We start from the raw sequence: 12929 nt of genomic DNA on the forward strand, positions 1-12929 counted from the left end.
GTGTCGCAGCAACAGGCCAGTAAGCGAAGCTGCAGTGCGCTTGGGGCAGCCAGAGTTCCTTTTGCTTATGGAGCGTGCGGCAGCCCCAGCCCCCAGGCCAGGGGCCCCATCTCAAGCCATTGAGAATGTGAGTCCTCCTAGGGCATTGCTGCTTCTGCCATGGGGTTGGGGTCCGCCCTGAACCCTCAGGGACCAGAAGGGGTGCAGGTATCCATGTCCTGGGCCTGATGCTGGCCATGGGCCTGACTTTCCCACCTCAGCTGGGCTGGGTACATGGGGGTGGATGTGGGTGTTTGGGGGCCACAGCTTAGGCCTGAGAACCACCTGGAGGATGGGTGGTGGTTCCTCCCCAGGTTTTACCACTGACTGAGGATTGGCTGCCAGGAGTCCCGAGGGGTGCCCCAGCCTGGGCCACCAGTCTTAAGACAGAGCTTCCCTCAGATCTAGAACTGAGTGAGGAGCAGCGGCTGCAGGTGAGTGTGACGGCCCTGAGGAGCTAGCAGGATGGAGGGTGCCCACAGGATCCCACAGGTACCACCTTTCACCTTGGCCACCCACAGATCTCCAAGGAGCTGGTCGACCTGCAGATCACAACTCATCGCCTACAGGAGCAGCATGAGGCTGAAATCTTTGAGCTAAAGAGTGAGGTGGGCGCTGATGTGTGCTCACATATGCCAGCCCACGTGCTTGGTGGGGTGCATACCTAGGATCAATGCTATGGGGGGTGCAGGTGTGCCCCACATGACAGGGCATTCACATAGTATCTGAGTCCCTTAATGTACTGCACGCGCTGTGTGTCCATGTGTGCCCAGATGGATGTTGAACAGGTACACCTGCTCACCCTTGTCACCCACAGGTCCTGCGGCTGGAGAGCCGGGTGCTGGAGCTAGAGCTGCACAGAGACCATGCAGCCCCAGCAGAGACTGGTCCGGGGCACCTCCAGGCATTGGCACAGCAGCTTGAGCAAAAGGCCAGGGGTCAGGGACACTGCAACCATCGCATCCTTCAGGTCACCATGAGCACATGGAGGGTCTGGCTAGGTGGGAACCAAGTAGGGGTGCAGCAGGTGTACAGTGAGGCTGGGACCCACTCTCCCATACAGGCACAGCCCAAGGACTTCCAGACTCCTGAGACCGAGCTGCAGAAGCTGGGAAATGGTGTGAGTGTGCAGCCACCTAGCCTGGGGGCCTGTCCAGGTTTCTCTCAGCCCTGGGTTGGGGTGGGGCAGTGCAGAGGACCCAGAGCTTGGAGTCTCATCCAATCAGCTTTGTATACTCCACAGCTACAGGGAGAAGTGAAGTGGGCACTGGAGCAGTACAGGGCTGAGCAGCAAGCCCTGGAGATGCGCGTGTGAGTAGCTGCTTTGCCTGGCACAGGGCACGGATCAGCTGTTCCCCAGGAGCAGAGGGAGTCCCCTACCCTGGGTCCGACTAAGCTCACACCCATGTCTGCAGGGCAGCCCTGGGCCGGCAGCTGCAGGGAGCCCAAGAGGAGGCCAGAGCAGCTGGGCAGCGACTGGCTACACAAGGTGTGGTAAGGCCCAGCCATACCCACTTTGAGATCTGGGGGATGGGGTCCTTCCTATAAGCTTAGTAGAGGTTCACCTCAAGGATCATAGATTCAGGGCTGCCTCCATCCCCAGGTGCTGTCCACCTGCCAGGGCCAGCTCCGCCAGGCTGAGAGCGAGAATGCCAGGCTGCAGCTGCAACTCAAGAAGCTGAATGAGGAGTACACCATCCGGTTGCAGCGCTGTGCCCAAGCCCTGGTGGTGAGCACCGGGCAGGGTGGCCCGGTTGTGGGTGAGAGGCCCACAGGTCCTGGGGAGCCCAAGCCTGGCCTGAGTTTACTGGACTGCTTCAGAGACGCTCTGGGCTTCACCTGCTGCACTGCAGGACCTGCTCCACAGAGGGGATTGGGGGCAGGGGTGTGGACCCCATCAAGCTCAGGCCCCACCCCATCTCTCCAGGAGTATGCAGATGGTGCAAGCCCGGCACCTACAGCTGTAGCCCTTCGGAAATTCCTGGAGACCACTCTGAAGGACATTCGAGCAGCACACCACAGCCGTGAGCAACAGCTGGCCCGGGCTGCTCGCGTCTACCGAAAGCGCCTGGCAGATCTGAGCCGAAGGCATGAGGAGCTGTTAGGTGCCCACAGGTAGGCCCTTCCCCTGAGACGGGCATCTGGGGTGTGGTGGCTCCACATGACCTCCCATGTGGCTTAGTGTGCAGCAGGTGCTGGTGGACCTCAATAGGGTACCTGGGATCCCCAAGGCTACCTCTGATGCAGTCACCTCGGACCTGGAGCCACTGCCTCTGCACCTGGTCACAGAGCTTGGCCACCTGAGGGAGGACCAGGCAAAGCTGGAGACACAGCTCAGGAGGCTCCAAATCCAGGTGACCCCTCCCTGCTGCCCCACATTAGCCTTGGGGCACAGAGCCTAGAACTCACCCTGGGGCCCATCCCAGGCTCAGCAAAGCCCCACCACAGGGCCTCTGGGCAGCCCACCTTGTTCAATTTACAGAATCCCTATCACACAGCCTTATCTTGAGGGCTTAGGATGCTGTTCTTTTTCTCACAGAAGGAAACTGACAAAGCCTCCCAGGGGAGCATATCAGAGCCACAGTGAGTGACCTGATGTAGGTGTTGGGGGGACCTGCAAGGGAGTCATTCATTTATTCTACCAACTCTTAACTGCTGGGAGGGGTTTTGGTAGCAGCAATGAACAAGGTGGTGGGTCTGTGCCATCTCTCGGGTCTGTCTGTATGGGAGACAATAATAATTATAGAAAAGCCAAGTGCCTGAGGTGAAGAAGAGCCTGATGGGAGAAGGGCTGACCTCAAATGGGAGGGTTAAGGAGAGCCTGGGAAAAGATGTTTCAGTTGAGTCCAGAGAACAGGGCAGGAGCAGGCTACCGGTGCCCTTCATAGCCTTTGCCTCTGGGCCTCCATGCTTCAACCGCGCAGTGAGCAGGGGCTCATGCAGGCCTACCTCCCAGGGTAGGTAGGGGAGGCTCCCCATCAGTATCCTTACAGACAATATGGTCACTTTCCAAGCTGGCCTGTGGCTTAACTGTCCCTGAACAGCCAGTGGGGCCCTCTTGGCCTGGGCTTCCCTGCCCCACCCCTGCACATAAGGCTCCCATAGTGGTAGGGTAGGCCCATGGTGTCCTGAACTTGCCTCTAGCAGTCACCTCAAGTGTTTAGCTGCCCCGACTTGAACAGGGTCACTGGTCAGCTCCTGTTCAAGCCAACACCAGCCTCATGTCCACCCCCCTTCTTTGCTCACAGAAGCCTGGAAACTGCATCCCTGGCCCAGACCCACCAGAAACTCCTGGACTTCTACCGTGGCACCCAGGTAGTGAGTGGGCAAGGCCTGGCCAGGGATCCCTCCTCAAACTCTGATCTGGCTCACGGCTTATGCCCCTCCATGACAGGCAAAGCTGGAACAGGAGCGGGCACAGCTGCTAGCCCGAGCCACGGTGGCTGAGGCACAACTTTCCGAGCTTCAGGAGTATGTGGACCAGCACTTAGGCAGGTAAGCTCTCGGAAAGGTGGGATAGGGGTGGGTCCCAAACACGAGAGGCAAGCAGGTGACTAAGCCTGGTCCTTCTGAGCAGGTACAAGCAGGAGATCCTCAGGCTAAGGAAGCTGGTGGGTTCAGGAGATCTCCAGAAAGTGGAGGCCGCGCCTCCAGCCAAGCCTCAGCGCCCAAGGTCCCGCAGCCGCTAACCAGTCATCAGACTCGGAGCACAACTCTTCCTGGCCAGCATGGAACTTTCCCCACAGCCCCAGCTTGGATAGTCATTCATCCCAGCCCTCCACACAACAAGAGTCAGGGTGGAGCCCACGGAGTCTTTATTGTGTCTACATGGTCAGCCAGCCTGAGGATCAGGGGCCCTAGGGACCAAGGCAGAACTGGGTGCTGGGGCAGCCTGCCCAGCTGGCCCACCACTGTGGATGTCATAGGCCCAGACACGGTCCAGGCCCTCACCTACCACAGCCACAGGCTGCCAGGTGGGAAGGGGGAAGCGTCCTGACACCACACGGGCCCCCTCGGGCAGTTCCGCCTGTAGCTTTCCCTCCAGTAGTGGGAGCTGTGGGAGAGAGGAGAGTGGGGTGAGCAGGGCAGAACACAACTGCTCCCTCCCAGCTCCTCCAGCTCCTCCAGGTCCAGCACATACAGTGGGTGGCCTGGGCCACCTCTGGGGCTAGCAAACCCCAGACCTACCACGCTGGGGGCCAGGAACACAGACACATTATGACAGTCCCTCAGGCTCACCTGTGGGAAGAAGAGGTCACCCATTAGGGAATGGGACTCCAGCCCTGGAAGAGGTCTGGTGGGCACGAGGTTACCTCAATTTCTGAGTGCCAGCCCCCAGCCTGCCCAGGAGGGTAGCCAAGACAGAACTGGAAGCGTGGAGATCAGGTGTGGGGTCTGAAGGGATCCAGAACTCCCCAGGTTACCTTCCAGAGGTCCTTACGGTGGTAGCAGACACTGCCGGCACAGCCTGCCCTCCAGGCATAGAACCTGGCCAGCCCCACAAGCCACGGGTTCAACTCATAGCCCACAGCTGGGCGGAGACCGCGTCTGTGGGCAGCCAGCACCTGTGGGCACCAACAGCGTCAGAACCAACAGGTGCAGAGGTGCGCTGGAGGGAGAGAGCAGTCAGGAGGGCCACCCCCACAAGTAGTGAGGGCACTCCTCCCGTCCCCCACTACTTACGATCCTGCCATCGCCAGAGCCCAGGTCCACCAGCTTTCCAGAACGGCCTCGCAGCAGCGACAATACATGCTCCACTTGCCGCACACTCGCCCCAACATAGGGCACCTGGGCAAGGAGAAAGATGTCGCTGGGAGGGCTGGAGTCCATTTGCCACTCAGGCTCTTCACATGTCTGGTCCCCAAATCGGAATCACACGGGGCGCGGGGCGGAGCCTGCCTCCTGGGCTCCTTTCTTAGCAAGGGCTGTCCTTCCCTACCTGAAACAGGTCCCAGCCCACAGCCCGGCTGGCCCCCAAGTGCCGCACACACCCCGCTTCACAACCGGTTTAGCTTCTCAATTCAGGCCCCCACCCCCACCTTGACCCCACCCACTGGCCAGACCCCGGCCCCGCCCACCCGCCCAGGGCCCCGCCCCGCAGGCCCCGCCCCGCAGGCCCCGCCCCGCAGGCCCCGCCCCGCAGGCCCCGCCCCGCAGGCCCCGCCCCGCACCTGCAGGCGCAGCGGCACTCGGCGGAAGCCCGGCTGCAGTAGGAGCGCCCACACGGCGTAGGCGGCCAGCCCAGTGCCCGCTGCCACCTGCAGCAGTTCAGATGGGCCCGGCCTACGCTCACGCAGCTCCGTCAGAGCGTCGTCTGCATCGTCCTGCTCCATGGCTGCGGAACACGTTGCTCAGAGTTACCCTTCCCCAGGCCTGAGACCTCACAACCGCCAGCGACGCCGCCGGAAGTGGCAAGGCGGAGGCCGCGGTGACGCAGGAAGAGCCGACAGGACACGCGGCCGGTCTCCGCGTTCCGCTGCGCCTGGCGCAGGGTCCCCTGGCACTCCCCCGAAAGCGATTTTCAACTGGGGTGCTGCACCCGTTTCTAAAACATGCAGTACCTGACTATTTAGTCGGGGGCACTGACCTCCTTTCCCTTAGATTGTCAAATAAAAAAATGAGCCCTGGCCGGTTTGGCTCAGCGGTTAGAGCGTCGGCCTGCGGTCCTGAGAGACCCGGGTTCAGTTCCCGCTAAGGGCATGTACCTCGGTTGCAGTTTGTCCCCGGCCCTGGTTGGGGTTGTGCAGGTGGCAGCCACTTGATGTGTCCCTTTCACATCGATGTTTCTCTCTCTCTCTCTGTTCCTCTCTCTCCCCCCCACTCTACCTGAACAAAAAATGGAAAAATGTCCTCGGGTGAGGATAAAAAAATTTTTAAAAAAATGACAACGGTGAATCAAAAGTATATCTTTTCTGTTTTGTCAGATCGGCAAAAAAATATATTTTTTGGTGTGTCTGAGAATTTTAGTCATTCGTTTTTGCGTGCCATGAGATGGAAAAGGTTGAAAGTCACTGCCCTAAAGCCTGAAGAGCGCCATCACCCCACCGGGTTCCACAGCCAGCAGCTGGACCCTGAGGACAAGGATGACTCCTCCTGCCTCAGAGCCATTGTTCTTTTAGGTAAGGCCACTGAAGAAACCGTCATGGGATCCCTCCATCATCTTGTACCCTAGCAGTTGAAGCCCTCCTGTATTCTCATCACACTTAATACTTTTCCACCCGTTGTCTCACCTATGAAATCCTCTTGCTGACCACTCCTGGTATAACTTTCTCGCTGTCTTAATCTTGACCTGGCTATTATCCCTTCCTACACTGACAAAACCTCTTAAGGCTGCTTGATGCTGATGGATTACCTTTTGACTCCCCATTGTAGGAAGTTTCTCTTAACCAGTGCAGATTTTTAATGGTTTACTGATCGTTCTTAGTTTTCTTTTACTTTTTTTCAATCTTCACCTGAGGATTGATTTGAGAGAGAGAGATAATTGTGAGAGAGAAACATTGGTTGCCTCTCATGCACGCCCCAACTAGGGACCAAACCTGCAGCCTAGGTATGTACCCTGACAGGGAATTGAACCTGAGACCTTTCAGTGTACAACACTCTAACCAAATGAGCCACACGGGCCAGGCCAGGGCTGATCATTCTTATTTAAATGGTAAATATTGGGCTGGGTATACTATTGCAACAACTTTTTTAGTCATCAAAGCAGCACCAATAGTCGCTATGCCTTTGAGGTAGCTCATGACCTTGGAATACTATGGCAACCGAGAGGTTTCCTTACCTCTAATAGGGATACAATGTAAAATGGCTCTTAAGACCAGAAACTATTAGATGTCATACTCCTACCAGCTGCCTTGGCTATTAAGATACTTGGGCATTCCAAGCTTGACTCCCAGGAGGCTAAAGGAAACCACCTCACTGATGTATTTCCGCCAAGAACAATGCTCTCAAAGGAACCAATAGCCAAACCTCTGTCATGGTCCAAAGGGATGTTCCCCCAAATGATAATTTAGAAAAATTGACTAGCAATGCTCTAAAATTGGCCCCATTAAAGCAAAAACAATATTGGAACTCTACTAAATATCAGTTCGATAAAGAGAACTCTGTCTTGGGCCAAATAACAATCCACTCCTGCCAGAAATTCTAAATTCCCATTACTGTCTACTATACATGCATTGAATCGTTGGTCTTGTGATAAAATCATAACCTTTATGAACCGATAGTGGTGTGGAAACAGTAATAAGTTCACCAAAAAGCACCTACTTTTCTTGCCCCAACTGCCCAAAATATAATCCAGAAAAAAAACTGTTTACACCACCCCCAGACATTTTAAATTGCCCAATGGCCCTGGCTGGTTTGGCTCAGCAATTAGAGAGCATCCACATGTGGTCCAGAGAAACCCAGGTTCAGTTCCCGCTAAAGGCAAGTACCTCGGTTGCAGTTTGTCCCCAGCCCCGGTTGGGGTCGTGTGGGTGACAACACAGTCGATGTGTCTCTCTCACATCAATGTTTCTCTCTCTCTCTTCCTCTCTCCCTCCCACTTTATCTGAAGATAAATGCAAAAATGTCCTTGGCTGAGGATTTTTAAAAATAAATAAATAAAATAAATCGCCCAATGGATCATTCAAGGTTTTGCAAATGGACTTTATTCATCTACCCCCGTCTCATGGATAGAGGTATGTCTTGGTAATGATTTGTGTTTTCCAATTGGGTCAAAGCCTTTCCATGTTGACAAGCTACATGTCTCTTCAGTGCCTAGTCCTATTGGAAAAAATCATCCCTACCTGAGGAACCCCTCTTGAACTCCATAGTAACTGGGGAACCAGTTTTACTGGTCAACTATTATGGCAAGACTGTGCTATTTGGCCAGTTCTGTAGCATTTTCATGTATCATCCTCAGTCCTCAGGACTAGTTGAACAAACCAACAGCATTATCAAAACTCAATTGGCAAAATTTATGGAAACCCTCCAACTACCTTGGCCAAAAGCATTACCATTAGTCCTTCTAAATCTCAGATCCACCCCCTTTGGAACTCATAAATTCTCAATCACTGATAGTCACAGGATGCCTGATTCATCTAGTCCCTGCCTCTTTTGATCTACAGCTAATAAAAGGAGATATACTTCACCTGGCCAGTGTGGCTCAGTGGTTGACTGTCAACCCATGCACTAAGAGGTCACTGGTTTGATTCCTGGTCAGGGCACATGCCCAGGTTGTGGGCCCAATCCCCAGTGGGGGACATGCAGGAGGTGGCCAATTGATGTTCTCGCATCAATGTTTCTATCTCTTTCTCCCTCTCCCTTCCTCTCTCTCTAAAAATTAAAGGAAAAAAAGGAGATATCCTTCAATATTGAAAAAGTCTATTACATCCATAGAAAAAAAAACATGTTTTAGTTTGCAATAGCAAACACCATCTGCTAAACATGGATAAATTCTTCTGGAGAAGAATCCTAATTACACAAAACTTAGGGAACAACGCCCATTGGTTACAGCAAATTTCACCTGATTCTCCATGGTCCTTTGACCTATTTAGCTGCTTACTTCAGGTCTGAGCTCCTGATTTAGAGCCATTATACAAACTGGATTTTGTTCTGCTCATTTTGTTTTGTGTAATTTTCTTTTTCTTTAATCCTCACCCGAGTATGTTTTTGTTTTGTTTTTTTATTGATTCTACAGAGAGAGTAAGGAAGACAAAGAGAAACATCTAGTGATTGGTTGCCTCATGAACGTGCCCCAACTGGGGATCAAACCCAAAACCTGGGTATGTGCCCTGACTGAAAATTGAACCTATGACCCTTTGGTGCGTGGGATGACACTCTAACCATTGAGTGACACAGGCCAGGGCTGTTTTGTAGACTTTTCGAACTTTGTACCTGTTGCCTGTCAAGCTTCTGCAGCAATGATGCACTAGACGATGCTGGCTCATTGCTTTGAGGTGATCTGCAATGCTTATAACCCTGATAAAACAGACTTTAGATGGGAATGCCCTTCTGCCCTTCCTTGTTCTTCAATCATTTCCAATCCCTATGCACTTTCCCCTGTACAAGGAACATGCCAACCAGGAAAAGTCCCTCCTGACACAGAGGGACAAAACTATTAAATGTAGAAAAACTGATTATTGGTCAGTGATGCTTTCAGAGAAAGATCTTGATCAAAGGGGGAAATGTTAAAATGAATAAAGAAAACCTCATAAAATTGGAGTCAGGAAACCTTGAAGGGGCAGCTCTCCCACACTCACTGCACCAAGCAGACAGGAAGAAGTCTAATTTACTAATCCAGCAGGAGGAAATTGTTCTCCTTACCCAGCAACAGCTTGGCCAATGAGAAGCCATCGCCACCCAGAACAGCCAGGTAGAGCTGGCCTTCCTCTCCAGGGCTCAGGTCTTAGGAGCAGGGCACCTCAGTTTATTGCCATTTAGGGACACCTGTCTTTCAAGACTGGTGGCAACTGGGGCCCAGTACTAGCAAGCACAGAAGGCACTTTGCACTTGGGAGGTGGGGGTAAGTAAGGGTCTTGGGTGTGCCCAGTGTCTGAAGCAGCTTATACCCCTGCGGGGGCTTCTGGCCAGGGCTGTGGATGGCTGAAGAGCCAGGCCAGGTCCTGTGTGCAAACAAACCCCTAACGTTCACAGTATTTGGCCCCAGAGTAGGATGAGAAGGACGTCCTGGCTCTGCCACTTGATCCAGGGCTCCGTCCCCCTACTCCTGGGCTGTGTCAGATCGCCCCTGGGAAGTCAATAAAAAAAAAAAAAACGTTTTAATTGGATTTTTGTTTTTAGACACATCGATTTGTAGTTCTACCTATTTATGCATTCATTGGTTGATTCTTGTATGTTCCCAGATTGGGGATTAAATCCACAACATTGGCACATTGAGACAGTGCTCTAACCAACTAAGCTACCTGGCTAGGGCCTCAATGTTGTTGACATCTTCTGGAGAAAGAAAGAGTTCCAGGGCCTGGGGCTCTTTCTTCAATGACCATGGCTGGGCACTCCGCCAGCCAGTCTAGCTCCTCACATCCGACTCCCCTCCCACCACACTCACAGAGAGCCAACAACATCTGTCTTCTCGGGTCTGCTCAATTTCCTTCCCATCACTCCCCTCCTCCCTGTCCCTCAGCTGAGCTCCAAATTCCACTGCCCCCTCTCCCTCAGACACCAGAACATCCTGTTTCCTGCTCACGTGGATTAATGGCCTTCAGCTGTGGGAGGGAGGCCAAAGGTGTCCTAGGCTTGGCTGGATTTTGGGGGTCCTGATCAGCAGAGCCCCCACCAGTCTCCCTGAAACAGCTATGTAGGGCCTGGCTGTGACCCCACGTAGCTAGGCCTAGATGTTGGCCACCCAAATGAGTCCATTTTCCACTGTCAACCTTAAAATAAGCCCTGGCCCGTGTTGATCAGTGGTAAGAGCATCAGCCCAGGTTTGATTCCCCATCAAGGGCACATACCTGGCTTGCGGGTTCGATCCCAGCCCCAGTTGGGGCAAGTGCGGGAGGTAACCAAATGATGTGTCTCTCTCACGTCAATGTTTCTCTCCCCCCCCCCCCTTCCACTCTCTCTAGAAATCAATGGGAAAAAAAATATCCTTGGGTGAAGATTAACTAAAAAATAAATAAAATGACCATTTTACCAGCAAAAAATGAGTATTTCAGAATGGCAGCGGCATTGCAGTTTTGAGCTTGTGAACTGGTGAACCACAGGTAAGTCTGGAGAACAAAGGGGAACTTTATTTTATTTAATAATTTTTTAAATTGATTTTAGAGAGAGAGGAAGGAAGAGGGAGAGAAAGATAGAAACATCGATGAGAGAGAACATCTATTAGCCGCCTCCTGTACGCCCCCCACTGGGGTTCGGGCCCACAACCTGAGCAGGTGCCCTGACCAGGAATCGAACCGGCAACCTCCTGGTGCATGGGTCCACACTCAACCACTGAGCCACACAAGCTGGGCAAGGGAAACTTTATTTTATAGAGAAAAAGAAGGAAGTTGGGAGAAGTAGTTACAAGCAAAAGTCCACTGGAGCCTGGCTGGTGTGGCTCAGTGGTTGAGCGTCAGCCCATGCACCAAGAGGTCGCCAGTTTGATTCCCGGTCCAGGCACATGTCCAGGTTGTGGGCCTGATCCCCAGTGTGGGGCATGCAGGAGGCAGCCAGTCGATGTTCTCTCATCAATGTTTCTCTCTCTCTCTCTGAAAAAAAATAAAGAAAAAAAATTTTTTTTTATCCTCACCTGAGGACATTTTTGCATTTATCTTCAGGTAGAGTGGGAAGGAGAGAGGGAGGAAGAGAGAGAGAGAAACATCGATGTGAGAGAGACATATCGAGTGGTTGCCAGCCACATGACCCCAACAAGGGCCAGGGACAAACTGCAACCGAGGTACCAAACCCAGGGAACTGAACCCAGGACTCTCTGGTCTGCGGGCCGACACTCTAACTGCTGAGCCAAACCAGCCAGGGTGGAAAAAAAAATTTTTTTAAAACTCCACTGGAGAATCCTGTCTCCTTGGGGCTGTCACTATGCCCTCCACAGAAAGGAAGGGTGTGCCCTAGGCTCTAGGCTGGGGAAGTCTTACACAGCACTGTCTTTCCTTGCATTATCCCCAGTGCTTAGAGCAGCACCAGCACTTGGAAGGCACTCAGTAAGAGCTTGTTGACTAAATGCATGCCATCTAAGTGGCCTCCCCAGGATACACACCCAACTCTCTCCAGTTCACATCTGGCCCTCTGCTCCTCAGCCTTGGGGCACCAGGCAGTCGTGTGTGTCCTGTGAGTGCACACACCCTCAAGTGTTCCACAGGTGCCCCAAAGACCAGCTTGCATAGCACCAGCCTGCATGCTCAACACTGCTCCCCTTTGGCCACTCCCCGCAGCACAGGCAAAGCCCCTGGCCCCAGACTTCCAGGGCTCTGGTGGTCCTGTTAGCCATACCCACTCCTGCTCTTTGTGCTCCTGTGAGAAGAGGGCTGGTTGCAGCCAGTGTGTGCATGGGAGGCTCAGGCACTCCTGGGGCAGGGGGGCAGTTGCCAGTGTCCAGCCTAGGGCCCCCTCCAGGGCAGCTGCCCTTTTTTTTTAATCCTCACCCGAGGACATTTTTACATTTATCTTCAGATAGAGCAGGAGGGAGAGGAGAAGAGAGAGAAAGAGAAACATCAATGTGAGAGAGACACATCGAGTGGTTGCCACCCACGACCCCAACCAGGGCCAAGGACAAACTGAAACTGAGGTACATGCCCTTAGCAGGACCCAAACCTGGCACTCTCTGGTCCGCAGGCTGACGCTCTAAACGCTGAACCAAACTGGCCAGGGCGGCAGCTGCCCATTTTTGTGGACAGGTGGTCAGAGGCAGTCCAGTCACCACTGGATGTGGCCGGGGCCTCATTTCAACCAAGAGGCTGTGGGGAGCTGGCCGAGAATCAGGGCAAGGCCAAGGGTGAGGGTGCTGCTCAGCCTTGTAGGGGAGCCGTCCTTGGGGCCTGCCCAAGACAGGGAGGAGAAGGCCAGTCAGGGTACCCTCACTTCTTCCTCCTCTGGTCTTGGCTGAGATACTCCCTGGCTGGTGGCGGCTAACAGGTCTGCAGTCCATGAAAAAGGTCCAGACTAGAGATCAAAACGTAAGGGTCATCAGCACATTGATGGTATTTAAAGCCATGAGCTTGCCCGGTCAGTGTGGCTCAGTGGTTGAGCATCGATCCATGCACCAAGAGGTTGCTGGTTCGATTCCCGGTCAGGGCACATGCCCAGGTTGTGGGCCCGATCCCCAGTGGGGGGCATGCAGGAGGTGGCCAATTGATGTTCTCTCTCATCAATGTTTCTATCTCTCTCTCCCTATCCCTTCCTCTCTCTCTCTAGAAATCTATAAAGAAAAAAAAATTAAAGCCACGAGCTTGGGGAGGTAA

The 12929-nt window shown here is 53.5% G+C and overlaps 2 protein-coding genes and 1 long non-coding RNA gene across 6 annotated transcripts in view; 2 read left to right on the forward strand and 1 right to left on the reverse strand.

Annotated features, from left to right (window-relative positions):
• Positions 1–317: 317 nt before the first annotated feature.
• On the forward strand, positions 318–3865 carry CCDC78 (coiled-coil domain containing 78; the record flags this gene model as incomplete). Its single annotated transcript, XM_036279934.1, has 12 exons — positions 318–473; positions 561–647; positions 857–1159; positions 1283–1350; positions 1455–1533; positions 1643–1768; positions 1967–2154; positions 2222–2393; positions 2579–2622; positions 3288–3354; positions 3434–3534; positions 3617–3865. Coding segments are annotated over 12 exons (1503 nt in total), but the record flags the coding sequence as incomplete, so codon positions are not given.
• The window catches only part of ANTKMT (adenine nucleotide translocase lysine methyltransferase), a 28804-nt gene continuing 19718 nt past the window's right edge, over positions 3844–12929 (reverse strand). For 3 of the 4 annotated variants that reach the window (XM_036279932.1, XM_036279933.1, XM_036279930.1), the window contains 5 exons: positions 5211–5374; positions 4723–4827; positions 4464–4604; positions 4228–4278; positions 3844–4093 (listed from right to left, as the gene is read on the reverse strand). In XM_036279932.1, coding sequence (XP_036135825.1) covers positions 3872–4093; positions 4228–4278; positions 4464–4604; positions 4723–4827; positions 5211–5372 — 681 coding nt within the window. In that variant the 5' untranslated portion in view covers positions 5373–5374 and the 3' untranslated portion in view covers positions 3844–3871. Of the gene's footprint in view, positions 4094–4227; positions 4279–4463; positions 4605–4722; positions 4828–5210; positions 5375–6391; positions 6443–12929 lie in introns of those variants that run through there. The other variant, XM_036279931.1, reaches the window with a different exon arrangement.
• Positions 5967–10730, forward strand: LOC118642266. Its single transcript, XR_004961683.1, has 3 exons — positions 5967–6158; positions 7589–7712; positions 10599–10730. It is a non-coding gene; the product is annotated as an uncharacterized LOC118642266 (long non-coding RNA).

The sequence above is a fragment of the Molossus molossus genome, unplaced genomic scaffold (genome assembly GCF_014108415.1).
Source record: "Molossus molossus isolate mMolMol1 unplaced genomic scaffold, mMolMol1.p scaffold_m16_p_3, whole genome shotgun sequence".
NCBI lineage: Eukaryota > Metazoa > Chordata > Mammalia > Chiroptera > Molossidae > Molossus > Molossus molossus.